Raw genomic sequence first — 22837 nt, forward strand, 5'->3', positions numbered from 1 at the left:
TTCTATATACATTGATTGAAAATTATTGATTACTGGCTTTCTACTGGAAGCTTACTCTATCAGCCTCTGGGCAAGGGAAAAGTGAAACATGACCTGCAGAGTTAAAATGTACAGCTTTCCTAGCTGACTTCATTTTATTGAAATATGAGAAATTTCTGGAAAAATATCCTGGTTTTACCATTCAATATTACCAATACACAGACAGACATATTCCTTTCCAAAATAAATTTTTGATTTATGAACATATGAGGATCTCCTACAAGAGAGAAAATATATTTTGTATCAAGAATTCACAGGCGATAAATAGCATAATGAATGAAGAATAATTTATTTTACAAAAGAATTTGAAAACAAATATGGCAATTTTAGACCATCATAACTAGACACAGAATTATTGAAGGAAATAGAAAAGATAGTTCATACTCATCTGGTTCCTAGATGAGGATTTAAAGAAGGCAAAATATGTTTAGTCTCCTATGTGACAAAAATCAATCCATGGAAAAGAATCTGGTTTAAAAATGCTTCTTACAACATGGTAACATATACCAATTTAAAAAAATTAAACTGTTTTCCTAATCCTGTGGAAATATGCAGGCAAACAATCAGATGAAAACAAAAATGAATGCAAATTAGCAACACTCCAAATTTTTTAATAGTGTTTGAAGTATCCAGGTTTGAAATTACATGAAATTAACACTGACTGCCTTGAGATCTTTGTGTAAGAGGTGTTGTACAGCTAGAAAGCAGTAATTATTTTTACATTTAACAATGTAAAATGATTACCATCTTTATTCTAAAGCTAAATAGCAAGGAAAGTTATGTACTCTTGACCTCATATAATAATTTTGATGTAACTATTCTGAAAAGAATAGTCTTAATTTGTTCTGTTTGTGAAACTTACACTTCTGTACCTGGTAAAGAGATGTATTATTGTTTTTTGAGATATATATTTAATATGCACATGCAAATAAAATGCAAGGGGGTTTTTAAGCATTTACATAATATTATAATGAGAGAAATTTTGTTTAAGGAAATCCTTGAAAATGAAGAGAGTTCAAGTGCAAGAAGGTGATTTTTGCTGAGATAATACTTTTGCAAATGCATCTATTAAGGCACTGATTAATTTAAACTGATTGACTGATGGCTGTCTTTTCTCCATGTAAAAATCAATCACCTTGAATGAACATGTAAATTCAAATGCCTACATTAAAATATAAAAGGTCATTAACTGCAGCAAACGTAGCTTTTACATTTTCATGTAATATAGACATTTAAGAGCAAAACCAACTAGTTCAGGTCACAGGACAGATACACAGAAATGACAGGCACATGTTCATGTATTGGTAATTCCAATTATCACTAGGTCTTTTTCTGGATGTTCTCATTCAGTTAGAAAAATCTCATCAGGATACACTCCATAGCACAAAGATAAAAGACAGGTAAAAACAAGGGGCTTGAATTCTTCATTCATGAGTTGCAAAACAATACAGAAAAACTTTCACAAATTTCACAACAATGCATTATTTTGTGGGCAGTTCTCCTCAGTTTGCACAATATCCGCATTAACTTAGGCCACACAATTTGGCCTTTAAGAAAGAAAGTATTTGCTGGGTTGACAAGTCACTGATTTACTTCCTTGCTGAATATGTTGGTTTTTTCCAGACTTTCTGCTTAGTAATAGCTCATTTAATTTTTAAAGTAAAATTCCACCTTGTGCTTAGTGCCAGCATTGTCATGGTGAAAAGGCCTTTTACTGACCTGTGCAGAAAGAAATTTCAAAGAGACTTCATTTTTATAAATCATAGCAAAATCTGGCTGCCAAGCACTGTGATTTCAATTTATGAAGTCATTCTGGCATTTGTACTTGGGAAGAGTTTCTGGTAAATGAGCTTACAGAAACAGATACTTTTAATTTCCAAGAGCATGGAGTTAGAACTTGTAGTTTATTGAATGATACTCCATGCTTAGTTCAGCATGAGCACTTTCCACCTGATCCACAGCAGCTTTTACACAATCCTGGTAAATGAAGATAAAGAGAGAAGAAAATGAGCTCTCTGCTTTACACAGCTGGAGTAGACTGAGAAATTATTAAGGTTTGCTGATCCACTCTCGAGCAACTGCTCCTAAAACTACAAGTAAGGTTTTGTCTGAAAATTTGTTGGGCTATTTCAATCTGCTCTTCCCCAAATCTCCTGGATAAACATTAAGAAGAAAAAGAAGATGAACAACAACAACAATGTATACTTACATTTTAAAATATTAAGTTATTAATTTCATTAAGAATATTTCTTTACATTCCTTAATGGCCTAATTTTGGATTTGTATTAAATTTTGCTTCTCAAGACACTCTTCCACTAATCAGGTTTAATGACATTTCTACCCATCACACATTGATCTGCATAACCTTTCCTGGCAATACACTGGATTCAGTTTTAGTCACTGTACAAATGTTTAACATTAATCAATGTTATTGGACTTGGAGTATGAGTAACCTTTTAAAAAGTTGACTCAGGGCTCACTGTAGATCTTATTTCTACTAAGATTTTTATAATACTAACTTTTTCCAGGTAAAGCTGATGTGCATTCAGACTTTTTTTTTCAAATGTTTTGTTGGTTTTCTCATATAGCTGATGAGTAGTCCTCAATGGAATACAAACCCCCTTGCTTGCAAATAAGACAATTACTTGAAAGACAAAAGGTTATATTTAGATTGCAGGCTGAAGACTAGTTTGAGTACACACAATAGCTTTAAGTATTGGTTTGGGAGCTAAATGAGTCTATCAGCAACACTGCCCTTTATTTGAGTTAATTTAACCAGCAGAGCTGAGGCCACTTCAGCTCAATCCCTACAGGGAAGACTTTGCTGAGATGCTCAGGTACTTGGTGTGTTCACCCACAGGAGACATTTATCATACAGATGTCAGAACTGGCAGTGGGATAAAAGTGACGGCTTCTTAACGATTCTAAACCACACAATGTTCTATCCACTGCTTGAAGTTAAAGGTAAAACTGGTTCTAAAATTAGCTGTATTTAGGGCAATTTAATTAAGATTCTTATCTTGTTCCTAATTAAGAAGCCCATTAATTTTCTATTTGAGAATGAACCCTTCTAAAATACCAATGAAAAAATACAATGGGGAGGGTAATTTAAATAATGTTTTAAACAAATAATACATTGGGAGGGTTTACTGCTTTTTCCCAATTTTGCTCTTTTAATAATGATTTGAGAAAGTATTTTCAGCTTTTTCTATTGAGAAAAATACTGGTGCACAAAGACTAAATGTGATCTAATAAACTATCTCAGTAAGCTGCCACTGTTTTTCCATAATTTCTTTTCTCATATTTTACCTTTTTTTTTTTTTTACCAACAGAATAAACTATTGGAACGGTTGGTAATTTCATGTCTTCTGAAGATGAAATACTGGTTTATTACACAATTCAACAATATGGAAATTTGATGCCTGGTAATATTTACATCATTAATGACAGAACAGAACTGATGACAAGGTAGGTGGTTAATTCATTAAGAACAAATGTCAACTGAATTTCATTGTAGGCTTCAAGGTTTTTGCCAGTGTTCCATTCTGACCTTAGAAGGCCTGCAAAACATTATTTCTATAATCCCACTTTGTAAATAACAGTAACAAATACTGTCTCATTTGATTCCAATGTGGAGTTAAGCCACTTGATGCTATGGCTGAACAGAAATGCATGGTCTACTGCATTTAGCCAGAGTACAAAGAGAATCTATTGACAAACACTCTTGAGTACAACTGTTTCAGCTCAGGAAAATTAGGAACAAGGCTTCTTTCAAATAATTTTCCTTTGGAAGTTCTGTATCTATTATTCTCACCATATTAATTTTGCCTATTTTTTATCAGTATTAATTTGCTATTTTACACCTTTTCAAAGTACAAACATTCTTCAGTCAAGCCAGCCTTCCATTAACAGAAGGGGGGAAAAACCCAAATGAGTGAGATCAATCAATAATTTAGTTACTGTTGCCATTTTATCAGCTGAGATACCAAACTACAGTAGACTTGTTTCGGCATTTTTTAAATCTATTATATTGATAGTCAAAAGGAAGAAAGCAATAAATCTGCATTTTTAAGTGGGATAGTAGAATTCAGCTATTATTGATGATTCCTTAAGAATCATTCTTGTTGACTTACGTAATTGCAAGAGCTTCTTTTAATATTTATTTTGTAAGCATAATAAATACAGCCAAAGATAGGTTTTTTTCTCTTACACAGTAGACAATTATCAGACAGCACATGCAAGTCGAGAACAAACAGGAAAGCAGACACAGAACAGTGAATAAGAGTATAGAAGAAGGAAGAGATGCACTATGATACAAACAGGTAATACAATCAAGGTTAATACTAACAAAATTATGGATCTTTAATTGGTATTTTTGATGACGATTTCATGATTAGAAAGTGTCAGGGGAACTCTAGTATTACAAATCCCTGCTTTAGGAGCTTATGTGGTTACACTTGGGATTTCTGGTCCTCCTCAGTGGAAGGCAAGGCTTGTTTGCTCCATGCTGGACAGGAGCAAGCTGGCAGATGGTTCATAAAGGGCAATTTCTAGAGGGTATAAATTAGAGGATTAGGGCCCAAGCAACCTGCTGGAGGAGGAAAGAATCTGGAAGGGCACCAAGATGTGCACCAATGTGAATACCAGCTGCAGATAGAGAAACTTTTTCAACAATTGTTTTAATTACAAATAACTTTGGAATACACATTTGGTGTCCTTTCTAATTACTCACCATGAAGTACAAGACACATTGTGGCAAAGGTCAAGCTAAAGGCACTCAGAGCATGAAAAGTGCAGTTACTAGCATAGAAACAAAGCAGAATGATGAAACAGAAGCAGACAGCATAGAGCTTTACTTCCAGACAAAAAAAAAAAAAATCCTGTACAGGCATGGAAGTATGTTCTGAAAGCTGCCTAAGGGAATAAAGATGAAAAAAATGAGGACAAAGCTGTTGGTACTGCCTTACTGGAGAAAAAAAAAAAAGAGAAGTGATACCACCTCCAGGAATAATGCCTGAAGCACTGGCACACTCATCCATGTCTGATGAATACTAAAGCCCAGAAAGATTGAGCCTGTAAAGAAATAAGAGCCAGAAGTAGAAGGAGAATTAGATCCATTAGAAAAGACACTCAAACAGGCTAAGGGAATTCAGAAGGCAAACCAGAGACAGACCTAAGATGGCGATGCACTTTATTACACAGAATATTAATCAGAGGGAATAATGGCCCTTCTTTTGGAATACTCCAAAGAGCTTGTGCAACTGAGCTTGCCTTAACTCAGTGCTGCCCCTGCCCTGGGATGGAAAGGCAGCAACAGGACCTGAACACCCACAATAAAAGAGCAGCCCCTGCAGTGTGCCTGTGGCTGAGCCAAACGCTGCTCACACGCTGCAGATGACACCAGGGGACACAAGAAACCAGAGTCTGCAGCTACACTTTTGTATCAGGAGCCAGCTGAACTTTCCTGGTGATTGCAAACCCAACTACCTGTAACCATGGTATCACATCATACAAGCAATCTTTCATGTAAGGAAAGCTTGCTATGGTTTTTTAACCTGTGTTTATATCATTCCAATGCCACATGATTGTTTTTTCCAATTTTTCAGTTTATTTTCTTAAGTAGCAAATCATACAGTGACCTTTAAAGAATGCTATTAAAACTATAAGCATTCCAGAGAATGAAAAGTTGCAGTCACCTCTGAGACAAATTTCAGGAGGTTCAGAAGTTTGTAAGCAAACAGGATGATTTTAAATTTTATTCACAGAAAAGATGTTCATTACTTCTCATGTCAGGAATGTTTTTTTGGGAAGCCAAAAGTTACCTTTTGGCCATATTTGACATAACTTTTCACATGGTACAAACAGCAGAACTTATGTCTGGCTCCAAGATGCATCATCAGGATACAGCTGCTGACATTATGTCTGTGTGAAAAGGTGCATGTTACCAAAGGATGAATATTTGTAATAAACGCAAAGAACAAGGAAGTAAGCTTAACTTACTTAAGCTTTCCTTAACAAGGAAAGAAGCTGAGTCACAGGCTCAGACCTTCTGTAAGGTTTTCTGCCAACTCCACATGGGAGCAAAAAGGTAATGAAGTGCTATCTGAGTTGAGGCACATGAAATCAACTCATCAGTTTACCAAACTGCATGAATACATGCTTGGAGAGATCCTTTAGTATTATCCTTGTCAATCCTTTAGAATTACTGACACATCGTGACCACATCTGGGAATGATCAAGAGACCTAAGTGGAAGCATTTGAAGGGGCAAGAAAAAAGCTTAATTTAGCTTTGTGGAAGAAGACAAATAGTGCAGCTTACAAGCAGGCACCAAGAAACATTGACAACTCTAGCACTTCTCAGCAGGTTCACAATAGGCTCACACAGGAGAAGGGTTCAGGCACAACAGGAACTGGTGGCTATGGTATTCTGAAGGGAGTAAGTACCATCTAATAACAGGTGATTATTTTTATCAAGGAAACCAGTGATGCTTTAAAACAGCAAACGTGATGCTATTGAAATTCCAACATCAATACATGGAAATGTGCTCCTGTCTGAGAAAGTCATTACTGGTGACAAGTACATGGAGCAGGAAATAGCTTCCATGGTTCAGGGCAGATTCTGCATCTTCACTAATGGAAGGCATCAGGCAATTGAACAAAGCAGTGACAAGATGAGATAGTGGAAATAAAAGAATCATACCAAGTGGTTCAATACACTGAAATAAAAAATTTGATGATGCATCAGCTCTGAGCGATGTATGCACTACAGGCAAAGCTATAGCAAGGCTCCATGAAAAAAAGAGAAAAATCTACCTTTAGATCCCACTCCCTTCCTTGCTAAAGGTGGTCCCTCTCCTGAGCCAAGGCAGCCCTGTGGCCACCAAGACCTATGACACCCTCGGATCGCCATGCCCCGCTCTCTTAGAGCCCAGGATTTCACAGAATTCTTGGAAGGCGGCTGAGAGGAACGGCTGCTGTTTCACCCGCAGGAGCCAAAGGCGAGACGCGCGGCCGGTGTTTTCCAGCTCACGACGGAGCCACGGCGAACTCGCGTGGCAAGGCAATGGCCAGACGGGCTGCCACTGCCGCCCTGCCCTGCCCTGCCCACCCGGGCTGCGGCGGGCTCTCCAGAGCGGGGAGGCCGAGCGAGCTCGGTGCGTGACCAAGCCCCGGCGCGCTCACAGCAGCGCTCCCGAGGCGCCGCGCCGGCGGTACCGGCAGGGCACGGCCCCGGTCCCGGCCGGCGGCGCTCCCGCCCCGCGGAACTTGCGCACAGGCCGCCGCCCCCCTTCCGGCAGCCGGGCAGCGCAGGAGGCGGGCTGAGATGGCGGCTGCCGTGCCCGGAGCCTCCCGGGCCCGCTCCGCCGCCGCGCTGCTGCTGCTGCTGGGCTGCTGCGGCGCAGCGCTGCCCGGCGGCCTCCAGGGCCTGGGGCTCGGTGCTGCCGGCGTCCCCACCGCCTCCCCGCGGCGGGCAGGGAGCGCCCGTGGCTGCCCGCGGCGCTGTCCGGAGGCGCTGGCGGCACGCAGGAGGGCCCCCATCGCTACCACGGGCTCCGGACTGAGCCACGCTCCCCTCGCTGCCTCCCGACGGGCGGAGCCTCCCGGCGCTGCCCCGGGGGCGGACCCGCGGCGCTCTGCGTGCCGAGGGCGCCGGTGTGCCTTGTTCAAACTGCTGGAAGTTACAAACGCCCAGACTTTTCATCCTCTTGCGGGTTTCTGAAATTCAGTGTCTCCTTGGCCGCGCACTGTGCCTCGTGGCGGTGTGTGATGGCCCTGGCCGGACCCGCTCCCGGGCCGGTGCCCGTCCCGCAGGTGCGGGGCGCTCCCCGCACTCGGCAGGTGCCGGGGGGTTTGTACGGTGGGAGTCATTTCATGTCTCAGCAATTAGCTTAATGCACTGTGCCCACGCTGCATCTGGAGTGTTGTTTGCTTTTGAATTCTGCGTTATTAACAAGTTGTTATGCTTGAAATTAATTACGACTAGGACCAAACAACCCCCGCACCCTGAACAATAGAAATATTACAATCTCTGGATGAGTAATTAAACTGCAAGTTGTTTGCAGCTTGAAGTACAACACTATTTCTGTTACCGTGTGTTTTGTTTAAGACCACAAGCATCATCCCAGAACTCCTCGGAGTTAATAGAGTCTGATTTAAGAGTCAACAGATTTGGGTTGTTGCCCGTGACAGACTAATTCCCATACCTCTGTGAAGTCTTAGCCCCTTGTTGTGTCCTGATTTATGATCTCTATTGAGGAGAAAGGGCCCTCTTATCTGCAAAGGAAAGTGGGAGCTCTGGAGAACGCAGGTTATACAGAAGCTTGCTGTCATAGATCCTGATTTTGGAAGATAAATTTAACCACCTTGAATTTAACGTGGGTTCAAACTGCAGATTCTCCTACGGCATTTTGAAAATTGAATTGAATTGAATTGAATCCTAGCCTCTTTTCTCATTAAGGATGAAACTGTAGGTCAATAAATCATATTATTTTGTTCTTGGAGTGTCCTTTGGACTAGAGGTGTGTGGGCTTTTTTAGCTAAGGTGCAAGTGACTAATAGTTCTTTGTTCTGTAGCAAGTTTCAGGGAAAGATTTGGATCAGTTAATTGACATGAAATGTGCAAATGTTAAGAAAAACACCTCTCTTGTAGCTTTTCTAAGGTCTATTCAGTATCAATGTGTGGTAAACATATGCACTGAACACTATTTGTAGAAATAACAAAACTATGAGTGGTCATTTCTTTCTTAGTGCTGAAAAATATACATTTTTTTTCATCTTTCAGGATCAAGCAGAGCAGTTTTTTAGAAGTGGACATACAAATAACTGGGCAGTTTTGGTAAGCATAGTCCAGGTTGTTTTCCTCCAATAATGTTGACAGTTTTTCATCAGGAGCTGCAATTGCAACAGTCATTCAAGAGTCATGCTCATTTGAAAGAAATGGAAAGATAAACATTTAGAAATGAATAAATTTGAAATTGTGCCTGCACATTTATTACATTATAATGAAATTATCTTTTCAATATGACTGAATTTCAAGCACTCAATCTATCTGGCTACATGGCAGAATTCATAAAACAAAAGTTCCAAAAGCATTAAAATAGTTAAATTAGCATACTTCATATTGAAAAAAAGGTGTAATTCTGATACCAGGGAAGTCTGGTCTCTTTCACCAGAAAGGCAGACTTTGTATCTCATTTTTGTTCTTATTCAATCTGTTACCTTGTGATAACAGACTGGGAATAAAATCAGTTGAGGCAACACAGTGTTTAGATCGACTGTTTGTACCCTAATTCTTTTTTTCTTTGCCATGTAACTTTTATTAGCTTTGAATCATGCTGCACAATTGGTTCTTAATCACAATTCAGGTCTTAATGACTAATTTGTTTCAGAACACTATTGTAATTACTCAGTGGCAGCTGTTTGTTTTCCAGATACTAAAATTTAGCAATATAAAAGGAAAGTTAACAGTAAATAATGGAAGGAATAATTTCTATACAGTGTACAAACTTGAAACTAATAAAATATACTATTTTAATACCATTAACAAATAGATGCTTTTATTAGTACCTATAAAAACACATAAAGAAGGTGGAAAATTAGGTCCAAGAACCTATACTGTCTGTGCTGAACAGATTTTCTGCTGGTTTTATTTTCTCAGTGGTTCATCATTGAGTTTTGTAACAGTTGCTGCTAATTTTTTAAGCAGCAAACTAGAGAGAGGTTACTGCTGTCAGGCACTTCAAACCTGGGATCAAACTGCAATCCCACCTCATCAATAGCTTGAATTAATGTACTGCAGTGTGGGTAACTATATTTGAAGCTTAGACACTTTTCCACTGTGTTCTAAGGGAGGTACTGGAGACAGGGAGCAGGTGATAGTACCTTAAAATGTCTCAGCCAAATTGGACACTTTGTTTTCAGAGCATTAAGTCTTGCTGAAAGGCAAATGTCCTCATGGACTGATTCCTGTGAGGTTTTTTGGAATTCCTAACTGACAGGGGATAGATATACAAGGGGTTCTTTCAGGCTGAATTTTATTATTACTTAAGTACAACTCAGTTCTTATTATGAAAAGAGTAGAGAGAGAGATGCTATGTAGTGTGACTTACAGCTCTACATTTAGAGCTGGAAAATTAAAAAAACTATCTAAATGCTTTTTCCTGCATCTCTGTTTTTGTGGTTTTAAAGTCACCTATTCTAGAAGCTTTTGGAATGTCTGAATCAGAACCTGATTTAGGGAGTAAAGGAAATGGCTGAGCCCTGACCCCTTGCCTGTTAGAACAGTAGAAATTAAACTCTGAGAATTTGTATTGAGATGAATTTATATTTGTATTGGTTAGAGCTCACTTTGCTCTTACTCTGACTCCATAAATGCAAATGTCCTCAGTGCATTTTCCCTTTGTGTGGCTTCTGCATGAATTAATTCACTTGTGCCTTTGTGAAGAATGTTTCCAGAATTGCTATTGAGATGAGAACTCTTCCTTTGATCTCTCTTCCATTTGATAAGGAGAAAGTAAATGAAAAAATTTTATCCACTTGCTGTTGCTGAATTATTCCCTGAAGTGCCACTTTCTATATTTAGTAAGGGTTTATGACAATTTTATCTTGAGTCAATATGCTAGGAACTTTTTCTTTTCAGAATTTTTTGCTTTGGGACAACTAAGATTTGCATAACTTATATAATGAGTTTCTTGGTGTTACGGTATTCTTTCTGAGTTGTTACTATTTTTTAAATACTTCTGTATTCATGTTCTTCTGATGCAATGTGTCAGGCCAGTTTGTATCTTTACACTGTTTAATATGTTTGTTTTTTTTGTTTCAAGGTGTGTACATCTCGATTCTGGTTTAATTATCGTCATGTGGCGAATACTCTTTCAGTGTACAGAAGTGTCAAGAGGCTGGGCATTCCTGATAGGTGAGGGAACCTTGCTGAATCCAGTTCTTGCAAATGTGCCGCTAAAGATCTCATGCTATTTGAATCAGTATGGAAATACATTTTTCATCCCACTTTAACTGGATAAAAGTGAAAAAGAAGAATGCAAGCACATCAGTGTGGTGAAAAGTGCAGCAATGTTGTTCCAAAGGAAAAGCAACAAGTTGCTCAATAAAATTTCCATTTGGAACAGGCTAATTAGATCTAGCCACTAAAATGTACTGCTTAGCAAACTGGTGAAAGTGTAGTGTGAAAACTGCTAAATGCACTCAGCAATGACAGTACTACTGTGAGAGATGAGTCTTGCTGTACTTTAATTTCCTTTTACTGTGGAGATGTTGGTAACTGTGACTGTACTAAGATGTAAGACTTCCACATCTTTAACTACATGGAGTCTTTAAAGGCTTTGAGCTATAGGAGCAACCCCTCTATATTGACAGTTGCCTTGAAAAAATACATTTTGCTTGATTTTATTTGAGAAACCATTTTTTTTGTCTGTACAAGTTGTGTTTCTCTAGTGATAGCACAAGGGTTAGAACAGTATATCTTCTTTGACAAGAGGAGCAGGAAGGTTCTGAAGTATCTTTGTGTCCCTACTGGAAGTTCTAGCAGTGTTGGCATAGTTCCTTCCAGCTGTTTCAGAATGTAATTTACTTCTGTCAGAACTATGGAAGTGAATTTAAGGCACCTGCATCCATTGTGTATCCTATATGTACCATAGGCTCCTATTGGAAGTTCTAGCAGTGTTGGCATAGTTCCTTCCAGCTGTTTCAGAATGTGATTTACTTCTGTCAGAACTGTGGAAGTGAATTTAAGGCACCAGCATCCATTGTGTAATAACCTATATGTACCATAGGCTCCTACAGAATTCCTTGTGATCCTGGTTTTTAATGGTAGTTGAGAGGACTGGTGGTTCTCCAGCATGTCTGCCTGAAGAAGTGTGCCCTGCTTCACCACTGCAAAATGCATGTTCTGATGGATTGAATGAGTATGGCATTTTTTCATCCAAGTCCAAAACTGCACACTTGGAGTCCCCAGTTAACTCCCACTCAACTATGGATGCATTGGCAGTATCATCCTGTTCCCTGTGTTTATTATATTGAAAAAGAAAGAAAAAAATAGTGGCTTTCTGGTTTTTGAAGGAGCGGATTTTGAAACTGAATACCCTGTGTTTATTATATTGAAAAAAAAAAAGAAAAAATTAGTGGCTTTCTGGTTTTTGAAAGAGTGGAGTTTGAAACTGAATTTTTAGATGCATTTTGGGGTTATAAATCCAAGGGAATGCACTGCAGAAGTGCTGTGGGCTGAAAGGCACAGAAAAATGCCTTTTGTTCTTGCAGATGTCATTCAGGAGCAGCTGTCCTCTCTCCTGTGCAGCCTTTGAAGCACAGGTGCCCTTGTCACTGCCTCAGAAATTCTGTCAGCAGTCCTGCCCTTACCTGAGAACTTTCATCTTCTTTGCATCCCTCTGTCTTCACCATTAAACTCAAAATAAGTGTGAGTTTTAGAAATACTACAAGAACTATGGTGTGACTGAGATTTCTGTGTTCAGTAGCAAGATCCATTGCTTATCCATATCCAAAGATCTGGAATTAATCTCAAAAAGCCAGCAGTGCTTTAGACTAATGTCAAGAGTACTCTCCAAGACATTGGAGAAGACCTAAAGAGAATGAGAGAGCCTGTTTATTTAGCATTTACAGCAATTTTTGTGTGGATTTGAACATGTTTTTTTCCTTAGGCAAACTTACTTTATGTGTTTTTCTTTCTTTGCTGCAAGACTTCTTTCAAAATACTGACAAGATTAAAAAAAACAGCCAAAAATTCCTCAAAATTTGAGGAAACACAACAAACCTCAAAATCACATTAAAAAAAAAAATCTATCATGATTCTTGGAGTTGGTTGTCCAAAAATTCCTCAAAATTTGAGGAAACACAACAAACCTCAAAATCACATAAAAAAATAGTATCTATCATGATTCTTGGAGTTGGTTGGTTTTAGTGCCCTTTAAAAATCTCAGAATTATTTTATGAAAAGCTCTGTCCCCCTAGGTCCAGGCAAGCCTATATGCTAAAGTTGCTGTTGTCAAATACTCTCCTGCTCATCTTTGGCCTGACTTAGTCCTGTGGATAAATGACAGCCAGCTGGATTTCTGTGTGTTATATCTTCATGATCCTGAGGATGCTCATAAGGAAATGGGGTATAACTGTGCAAAGTTTCACTTGCAATTCCAGGAATCTTTTTAATGATCCAAGCTGTTGCTGTTGTTGTTGAAGAGTGTTGTTCTAATTTCTGTTTGTCTGTTGTGTGAAAGTAGAATGTCTGAAATATTTTTTTTCTTATTTTTCACAGTCACATTGTCTTGATGCTGGCAGATGATATGGCATGTAATCCCAGAAATCCCAAACCTGCTACTGTGTTTAGCCATAAAAACATGGAGCTAAATGTCTATGGAGATGATGTGGAAGTGGATTACAGAAGCTATGAGGTAACTGTGCTTTAATTAAAACACTGAGTCTTTATTTTTTAGTGTTAGTTTAAAGATTTATACAGAATCTGTGAAGTTTGAGGAAGTCTTTCTGTTCGTATTACTGGTTTTAGGCTGGGTTTTTATATCAGCTGATGAGTCTAAAATACATATCCCTCCCCTCCTTGATATTTGAGTTTGTATTTGAAATTCATTATACTAGAAACATGTTTAAATAATGGAATAGAATCACATTACTGAAATTTCTCTGGAAATGACTGCTCAGTGTCTCATCTTGGCAACACAAAAATTACTGTGGAAATTTTGGTTTGCAAGTGAATTGTTTATTAAGCAGATGTACTTCAATTCCTAATCTTAAGCATATGCTCCTAAAATAAAACAAAAGCCATAACTTAATCACAAAGCAATTACTGCAAAGCAATTAGTGTATACAAATCTGTATTCTGTCACCTTTCTTTTCATGTAATATTCCTTCATACCAGGCAGTGTCTTTACCAGTTGAGACAAAATTACACATGAGTTTCTTGGTTTAATATTGCTGTAGAATTATTGCTAAAGGTTTATTGGATTATATTGAAGTATATAGTAGATGTTTTATTTCTCTGAAGCTTTATACAAAGAAGTGAAGACACAGAACTGGAAGAGAGCTACATTCTTTTCATCATGTTTTTTCCTGGGTATGGATTTGCTGCTGGCGTTTAAAATGTACTTAAAAAGGAAGTGGTGTTTTGTAGGATGTCTTGCACTCAGATGGGTCGTATCTGATCACTCAGACTTATGTAATCGAATTGATCTTGCTTTTCTTTCCTGAGTTGCAGAGGGAATTTCAACTTTTGTTTTTCCATGGTAACACACATTAATGTTGGAGCATTTTGTGAGTACAGGAGCAGCTTTGGCACAATGAAGCCATATACTTACAGGTTTTTAGATAAGTGTAAATATATTTAAAAATTATAATGGTGGTAGATTTATTTGATATAATTAAGCAATAGGCTGATGTTAATGGAGTATAGTAAAAAGTACCACATGATTCTTAAGCTGAAGTAAAACCTTACACAGAAAATGTTTATGCAGTTTATACCACACCATGCTATGTCTGGTTAGATACACTGCATATTTTAGTGTTCCATTTTTTAATTTCTGTAATCGAGCCTATAGCTGATCAATATTTTTATCTTTAGAAGATTACTTTGTGCTTCTATTCATAGGTTACTGTTGAAAATTTCTTGCGTGTTTTAACGGGAAGAATCCCACCAAGCACACCACGATCTAAACGTCTTCTTTCTGATGACAGAAGCAATATTTTAATATATATGACAGGTAATTGCTGGTTTCTGTGTACAGTCTATTGATGCTTGCTCAGTTGAATGGGTTTGTTGAAAGCATCAGTAGTCCAAATGCACAAAAGGATCGACAGAAAGATTTTTTTTCTGGTTTTAGCATGTCATTCTAATTAAGAAAACATGCCTGTAAAGAAGTACTAAGCCAGTATAATTTCCAGTTGAAATGGTCTTTGTGTATTGTTTTTACTCTAACAATATTTTATTTTGTTGGACTGTCTGTGTAGAAAGAGTATTGTGTTTACCTTGTTTTAGAAAAATGATCAACAAGGCTGATTATTTTCCTTTAAACTACATCCTTGCCTAACTTACGATTTTTCTGGCAGGCCATGGTGGAAATGGTTTCCTAAAATTTCAAGATTCTGAAGAAATCACAAATGTAGAACTTGCTGATGCCTTTGAACAAATGTGGCAGAAAAGGAGGTGAGAAAGAAGCATTATGTAGACATTGAATATTGAATATCCTGAACACGTACTTAAGTTTGTCTTACTGGTAGGCCTTGCTTACCTGCAGCAGTGATACTGTCGGTGTCAATAAAATTGTGTGAGAGCTTGCATTCAGAAAGCAGAGTTTTAGTTTTTGCTTGCAGCTTCCTGCAGTTAGAGTTGCTCAAAGGTATTGCTTTGGGCAAACTCACATCCTAAAACTGATCAAGGTGAGCTCCTGTTCCTTAGGTTCTGAGCAGCTGCCCTGGTAACTAAAAAGCAAAGTATGTATATGGTGTTTAAGTAGAAATGGGTAAGGAGGCTGTTTTCTTTCTTTCAGGTACAATGAATTGTTATTTATTATTGATACTTGTCAAGGAGCATCCATGTATGAACGATTTTATTCACCCAATATAATGGCCTTGGCTAGCAGCCAAGTAGGAGAAGATTCTTTATCAGTAAGTAGATTTATGTGATCCTGAAGACAGTTTTCAGAATGCCTGAATTAAAAGCACAATTACTGCTGACTTCTAACTAAAGATTTCCCTTATTCTAATTGCTGAATGGATAAGGTATTTTGTGGGGGTTTGACAAAACTTGTAAGTGTACTGTTCCTGCTTGTTTTTGTGTGCTGTCCCAAAGAACCAGCCTAATGATGGATTTCTGTGCTTGCTGGCCAGTTTATGCATTGCCTAGGATTAGCAAGGAATCCTGTGGGAAGGCTGCTGAGAGATGGGTGTGAGGAATAGTCAATCTAGGACTTACTGTGCTTGATATAAAACAAACCAAAATGCTCACCTTCTCCTACTGTAATTATATCCCAGCTGAATTACAGAAGGAGCCATAGGAGAGATCCCAGCCAGAGCAAAAGCAGCTGGTCAGGATTACCTGAGCCCATGCACTGCTGTAAGGTGCACTGACTCTCCCAGCCCTGTTTTCAAAGTCCACAGATCCATGCTGGACCAATAAGAAGGGGTTCCCTGCCTTTTGGGAAACATGGATATTACCAGGACACAGTTTATAGATGAGCTGCATTGTTCAGTCTACCAGAAGTAGATTTTTTCACAGCTAGCCATTTTCTTTGCATAATTTGCCTAAGAACAAAAAAAAAATTATGCTTAACTTTTGCAATATGCTGTTACATTCTGTTCCTTCTCCTGAATGCTGGGTTCTCTCCTGCAAATGCCCAATAACTGTTGTGTGTTGTCTTTAAAGCATCAGCCTGACCTGGGGATTGGCGTTCATCTCATGGACAGATACACCTTCTATGTGCTAGAGTTCTTGGAAGAAATCCATCCTGCCAGTCAGACAAATATGAATGACCTAGTAAGTAGAATACTCAACATTCATGAATATGCTAATGACTTTAATAGTTCCAAAACTAATCTATTTTGTCTGTAGGGTTCTTCAAATGCTTTTTATGCTCCTGCTGTTTCTCTCGGAAGCAGCTTTGGAGGGAGGGATTTTTTTCTTGCCATTGTTAAATGTAGTTGTGTAACACTTCAAGGATTGGCCTCATTTGGAAGTGCTTTGCTAGCTCCAGAAAAGAATAACCAAAATTAGGCAGATTTTGTATTTTCGCTGAAAAAAAAAATAAAGTATTCATTAAGTATTCATACCAATAGAGTGAAGCATTTGCATGTGAAATATTTTAACAGGAAGCTTCTAAAACCAGGATAACAGACACTTTGCAGATGTGGAAAACCAGGCACTGATGTTGTTTTACAAAGGTGATTAAACAGTTAAAATCCTAACAGTGCTATCACAAATGCCTGCAAAGACTAATCTGTATATCTGCATAGATTCCAGAGCAAGATAGGTACAAATCCATCAGTGTTTGGACTTAATTATAGCTGAGGCAACATTATTGTAGATTTCAGGTATGAAGCAGAAGGAAGAAAAGAAGCCAGCCAGGTAACATATGACAAAATTTATGAAAATGCCTCTCTAGCAGTGACATGTATACAGTGGTGAGATGACATAAAAAGTAACCATATTATATTTGCTCCGTTAACCCTTTATACCTTTTCCAGTGCTAGTTTGTTTGTAGTAATGGCTTATACTTTGGTACTTTGTAGCTGTAAATCCTGCTGTGCCACATCAGTAATCTAAGAGCTACCACTTACAGAACATATTGTCATAGATTCATTTCTGTAAAAGGAGCAGCTGCTCAAAAGTTTTATGCCACTCTCTGTCTACAGAGGATGGTGTTAGCCTGACTGCTACGTGTGTGCTAGAATTCTCTCTAAACAACCCACACTTGGCAGATTTTATGTTGATACAGAATTGATTCAGTGGCTAAGACTCAAGTTTCTTATTTCTATGGGAATGAAATTCTGACCTATAATATAATACCTTCTAATTATGAGATACAGCTAAGTTAAAAATAAATCTTGATAAAGAAAAATATGCAAGTTCTTTATTGATTAAGTATCTTTGTCTAGCCTGTTCATTCAAATGTCACTGTAAACCAGAAAATTAATTTGTGTTAATAATAAAAGGTAGTAAAAATGAACAGTGCTTTCTACTGCATAAGACATTCTCTGGGAAGTGGTATAGGTGGCTGGCCAGGAGGATGTTAATCTGATTATTGTGAAAAGTGTAGAAATTTGTTAGCTGGCCAAGTAGTTTACTTTTTCAGCTCTTTGGAGAAGATACCTAGCTGTACTTTTGCTTATATGCCAAATATTCAGGAAGAGCTGAGGGAGGTTATCCATACTGGTAAATTCCTCACGTCATGTAAGTCATCTCATCATGCATTGATCTGCTGATTGGTGCTGAGGGAGTGGAAGAGAAGGGACACAAATATGTTGTGATTTGTGATAATCTGTTCAAGGCCAGGTTGGATGAGACTTCAAGGCCTGGTCTAGTGGGAGGGGTCCCTGCCCTTGGCAGGAAAGTGGAACTAGGTGATCTTTAAGGTCTCTTCCACCCCACACCATTGTGTGATCAGGTACTGAGTCATGATCTGCACGCATTTCAGCAAATGCGACCACTTAACTTTGAGTCTGTGCTTTTCAAGGCTTCATCTAAGAGTTCCAAAATGACATATGGTTAGTCCATGGTAAAGATATAAACCTGGTTTGTTGCCAGCAGCTGCAGGAGGTACTCTGGCACTGGAGGTACTCTATCCAGCTCTCCAACTCTGATTTTTTAAGTTTAAATTAATGCTTTCCAAGATCAGGGTAACTTACATTGCTCACTACCTAGCTTTAAAATTAAATGATCTTCAGTTGTTTGATCTTCTGATCTGTCTAATGTCTTCTCTTTGTGAAGTACTGTGTATTTGTTACACCACTTCTATCCTGTTACTTCTTTACTTTTCTCTAACCACTCTTGAAACAGCTTCTCTTCACATCACCTAGGATTTGGTTATTGCATTCCTGCAAAGAATGATACATAATTTTTCATAATCCACTCCACCTACTCCCCACCTGCTCCATCTGTGTTGCTAAGGGATTGCATAAAGCTGTGCAAATGACTGACTATAGGTTTGATCACAATTCCCTGAAAATAAAGACTACATTGAAATGTCATACATTTGAACTTTTAAAATAAGATTCAAATTAATTTCTAATTTAGATGTCATTTGTCATAAAATAGCTAAATTGTTGTTAGAAAAGTTAAGATAACAAAGTTGGGCAAGTTCTTTAGCTCTGAGAAGTTTTAAAAATTTGGAAAATATTAATATAGGAAAAAGTGTGCTTAACTTAGCCAGTGTTTTCCTTTTCCTTTTTTTTTTTTGTCAGAAGACCTTGGTTATTATTGTTAGTTTGCTGTGGTATAATTGGTTTGCAGTCCTTTCTCAGAGTAGTAGTGGATGGGTAGGTTTTTAACACTGAAATTTTCTTCTCACTGCCACTTAATATTTTTGTTCAAATTCATATCAATGTTGTGGCAGTAAACTGTTGTTAACTGTTGTGGGACAGGTTAGAATTAGTTGGGTGCAGTATCAGTTTCCCACTTTCAGTGCTGATGCAGTTTTTTAGGACATTCATACTCTCAAAACCTTGGCAAGAGACTTAATTGTATAACTGCAACATAAATTTATGTTTCAAATAGTGGGATTAAAACAAATACTTTTTATAGTTTAGTTCAGAGACGTAGTTTTTGTGTTTGTGTCCTTAATTGGAGCAAAGCTGGAGAAAATTGATAGCATTTTGATGAAAATGAAAACTGTAAAGAGTTTGTGTGTGTGCATTAACAAATGGCTTTTGTATGGAAGTATGATGCTGATGAGTCTAGTTAATTTTCACCACAGGGAGGATAGCAACGTTTGATTTGCTCCATCTTTTCTTTAGCAACTGTGTGATAGCAGCCAGCAAGAGAGTTGGGAATTGTTAAAATAAGAGCTAAGTGTATATGTGTGCTTGTATGCTTCAGGTAAAGGTGAAAGTGAGCTGAGGTCTCTCTGGACAAGCAGCCTAATGCCATATGCTTATAGACTTGGGCTGAAAAGGGATAAAAGAGAAATTGGAATAGAGCAGAGGGGAGGAATGGGGAGGTAGAATCTGTCCTCTATGAAGAAAAGCCAGATAGATTGTTTCCTCTATGGGAAACTTTTTGTAATGTAGGGCTCTGTTGTCCAAAGAGAATGAGCAGCAGAAGCCTGTGCATTTGTGTCAGGCTGAGCACAGTATTGCTGCTGGAAGTATGACTTGAGACTCAGAAGTTTTTGTCAGTCACAGTCTGGGATAATTCACATTGTATTTGCACTGAGCTGATTAGGACCTGTGGTTTTGTCATGAGGATGGAACCTTGTCAGAGCTGACCCATGGTGTAATTTAGGTATATGAGCTCTAGTTCCTATGGTCGATGGACCTGTTTGTGAAAATCACTTGGAAAATGTAAGATTAAAAAAGATGAGCACCCACGTGGAGAGTGCCATTCTTAGTCCTGTATGTTAAATCTCTTGTGTAGAACGTTCTGTGTGGCTGGAATGTGAAGGACTCACATAACCTGCACTGTTACCAGGTGATCTGTGTTGTGGCAGGCGTGGTAGGACTTCTGCAAAATGGCTTTGTGTCCAACATGCATTTGTATTGCTGGGTACATAACAAACCTATTACTTAATAGGTGTTCTTAATGCTGCAACAAATCTGTTCCTTCTGCTTTTGTTAGTGCTGGTTTTGTCTTTCAGGTGTTGCAGTGTGTGCAGAATATAGGGGATCTGATATGTAGACAAAATACATGGATAAAATAAATAATAAGGTTTGTAGGTGTCACAGGATGTTTGTGAATTTAATCTAAATAAAGCATTTTTGGTATTTGAATATACTATGCATTAATTTGTAGGCTATAAATTAGAAACAAGACTGTTGTGGTTTTTTCCCCCATCAAAATGTAAATTTTTGCTTCTTTATGAAGCCTTCAATGTAGCTGCTTATCAAAGCTTGTTTAATTTTGCATGCTTCCCTTTGGTAAATATGAAGAATTTATGCCCACTTGTGATTTCTGGAAGGTTATAGCAGCATTGCTGCATCTATATTCAGCAATATATTTGTGCGTTTATCAGTTAGATGTAATGGATGGTTGGCTTTCACAGGAGCATTTTTAAACTCCAGTGGCATTATTGTAAGGAAAAAGGTTTTCAGAAATGCTTAATCAAGATATTTATGCATTTTAATGTGTTTTTTCAACCATTGTTTTCAGCTGTGGAGCTTACACTGAAATCATTACAAGTTATATGTATTCTTTTTCTTTCTTTTTAACAGTGGTTTCATTCTGGAAGGTCTGTGTAGAGGGTGTTGAATGAAGGACAGGATGTGATTGTCCATCTTGGTTTCCAGTTTCAGGTCTGTCCAAAAAGCTTGTGTGTTTCCACGCCTGGGCACCGAACAGACCTGTTCCAGCGAGACCCTCAGAACGTGCTGATCACAGACTTCTTCGGCAGCGTCAGGAAGGTGGAGATCACCACAGAGACACTCGCCTTGGACCGGGACGTGGCTGGCTTGGAAAGCAAGTGAGTGGTCATTGTTTAGACCTGAGTTGTATAGCTTTGTGCACAAAAACAAAGTTGTTTAACTGCCAAGGAAAAAGAACTCTGACTTCCTGTCATTTTTTTACAAGGAGTCAGGGAGTTAAATGTGGACCTCCTACTGTCATAAAGTTGTCAGCTGAAAACTTTGTTTAAAAGTGTCCACTCCTTTCCTGACCCTTGGAAATAAATGCTGCTTAAGACCAAGGTGTGGATGTCAACAACAACAGAAGTAGTTTAGATTTTCTTTCTTCCTTAACATTTCTTCTTTAGTGCTTAAATATTTTGTTACTGCAATTTCTGCTTGTGGTAGTTTGCCCCCCCCCAGATATGCTTTGAGTATAAGCCATCAGATTAGGTGTTCAATAGCTAATGCTTTTTAATAAATGCTTTGTTTCAGTTCTCTGAATTCTCTGGGCTTTGACATTATTCTGTCCTGAGAATTTCTGTACCTTAGATGCAGTGATTCATTTGATTAAAATTGCTGGTGCAAGTTCATTGATTGAAGTTGTAACAGGGCTTCCATTATTTTGTGGATGAAGAAAGAAGTATAAACTTCTTTGTATTTTTGGGATTGTGTTGCCACCTATTGGGAAGATGTAAAGGAAGATGTGCTTGTTCTGTAGGATTTATTTAGCATTGTATTTCCATTTCTGCTGTGTCTTTTGTGCTTGATGATACTGCCCTGTATGAGGGGGAAACAAAGGATTGAAATATTGTGTTGTATTAGGGACTAAATACTTTTCAACACATAAATTTATGTAAATTCTTGTCTGCCTTGTTGTTTACTGTTGCTCAAGCCTGTGGATGGCAGTTTTATTTATTTTAGAGGTAACAGTAACTCTGGTCCTTGTCATTATTAACATCCTGCAAGGTTTAGTGTATTTCATATTTTACTTTCATACTGGGTCCAGTATTTATATCTGGATCATATGCATTAGTACATACCATATAAATCTTAAGCTAGTTTTGTGATTCCTTAGTGTAGAACAGTACTTAGTGACACTAAATTTGTTTTTTCACTAATGAATAAAAAAGCTCTTGGCAAGTAACAGATACTTTGCTAGTCAAAAACCATGATGAAAACTTACCTGTGTGGGTTTCTAATTTGTGGATAAGTGAAAGGGGAAATAGATTTTGAAGGACTTTACTGTTCTGAAACAGGAAATGACTGGCTGGAATTTTCAGCGTTTTTTGGTGTGTGTTTTAGTTTGGTGTCAGTAATGGAGAGATTTTTGGTGCCTGATGCTACTGCAATGCGTACATGGAATCATGTTGAGAAATGGGCACTCATGCACAGAGAGGAATATTATCCTTGTGAAATGTTCTGATATTTCATGAAAGCTGTATTACATTATCATGGCAATCCACTTCAGTCTGTGAAATTGGAAGGAGTGGGGACATGCTGGTTTAATATCTGGTTTAATAGTTCTCCTTTATACAATTTTCTGAAAAAGTACTTAAGTTGTCAGTGTCTTATTACCATTTAGAAAGAGTTTATAGACAATATGTTTTTAATGGAGGAGGAAGTATGGAATTTGTTTAAAAAGTACTGAAAAATTGTAGTATAGCTCTAGCAGAGAGTGATGTGGAGTGCTTAATAAATTCCTTAAGCAGAATTCTGAGGTTAGTACTT

General features: G+C 38.0%; 1 protein-coding gene across 1 annotated transcript in view; it reads left to right on the forward strand.

Moving 5' to 3' along the window:
• Positions 1 to 7324: 7324 nt before the first annotated feature.
• The window catches only part of PIGK (phosphatidylinositol glycan anchor biosynthesis class K), a 65509-nt gene continuing 49996 nt past the window's right edge, over positions 7325 to 22837 (forward strand). Inside the window, exons 1-9 of the mRNA XM_039711595.1 lie at positions 7325 to 7463; positions 8823 to 8876; positions 10864 to 10955; positions 13323 to 13458; positions 14667 to 14778; positions 15125 to 15221; positions 15565 to 15682; positions 16440 to 16550; positions 21014 to 21186. Coding sequence (XP_039567529.1) covers positions 7365 to 7463; positions 8823 to 8876; positions 10864 to 10955; positions 13323 to 13458; positions 14667 to 14778; positions 15125 to 15221; positions 15565 to 15682; positions 16440 to 16550; positions 21014 to 21186 — 992 coding nt within the window. The 5' untranslated portion in view covers positions 7325 to 7364. The remainder of the gene's footprint in view (positions 7464 to 8822; positions 8877 to 10863; positions 10956 to 13322; positions 13459 to 14666; positions 14779 to 15124; positions 15222 to 15564; positions 15683 to 16439; positions 16551 to 21013; positions 21187 to 22837) is intronic.

This window comes from Passer montanus, unplaced genomic scaffold (genome assembly GCF_014805655.1).
Source record: "Passer montanus isolate IOZ18808 unplaced genomic scaffold, ASM1480565v1 scaffold25, whole genome shotgun sequence".
Taxonomy (NCBI): Eukaryota; Metazoa; Chordata; class Aves; order Passeriformes; family Passeridae; genus Passer; species Passer montanus.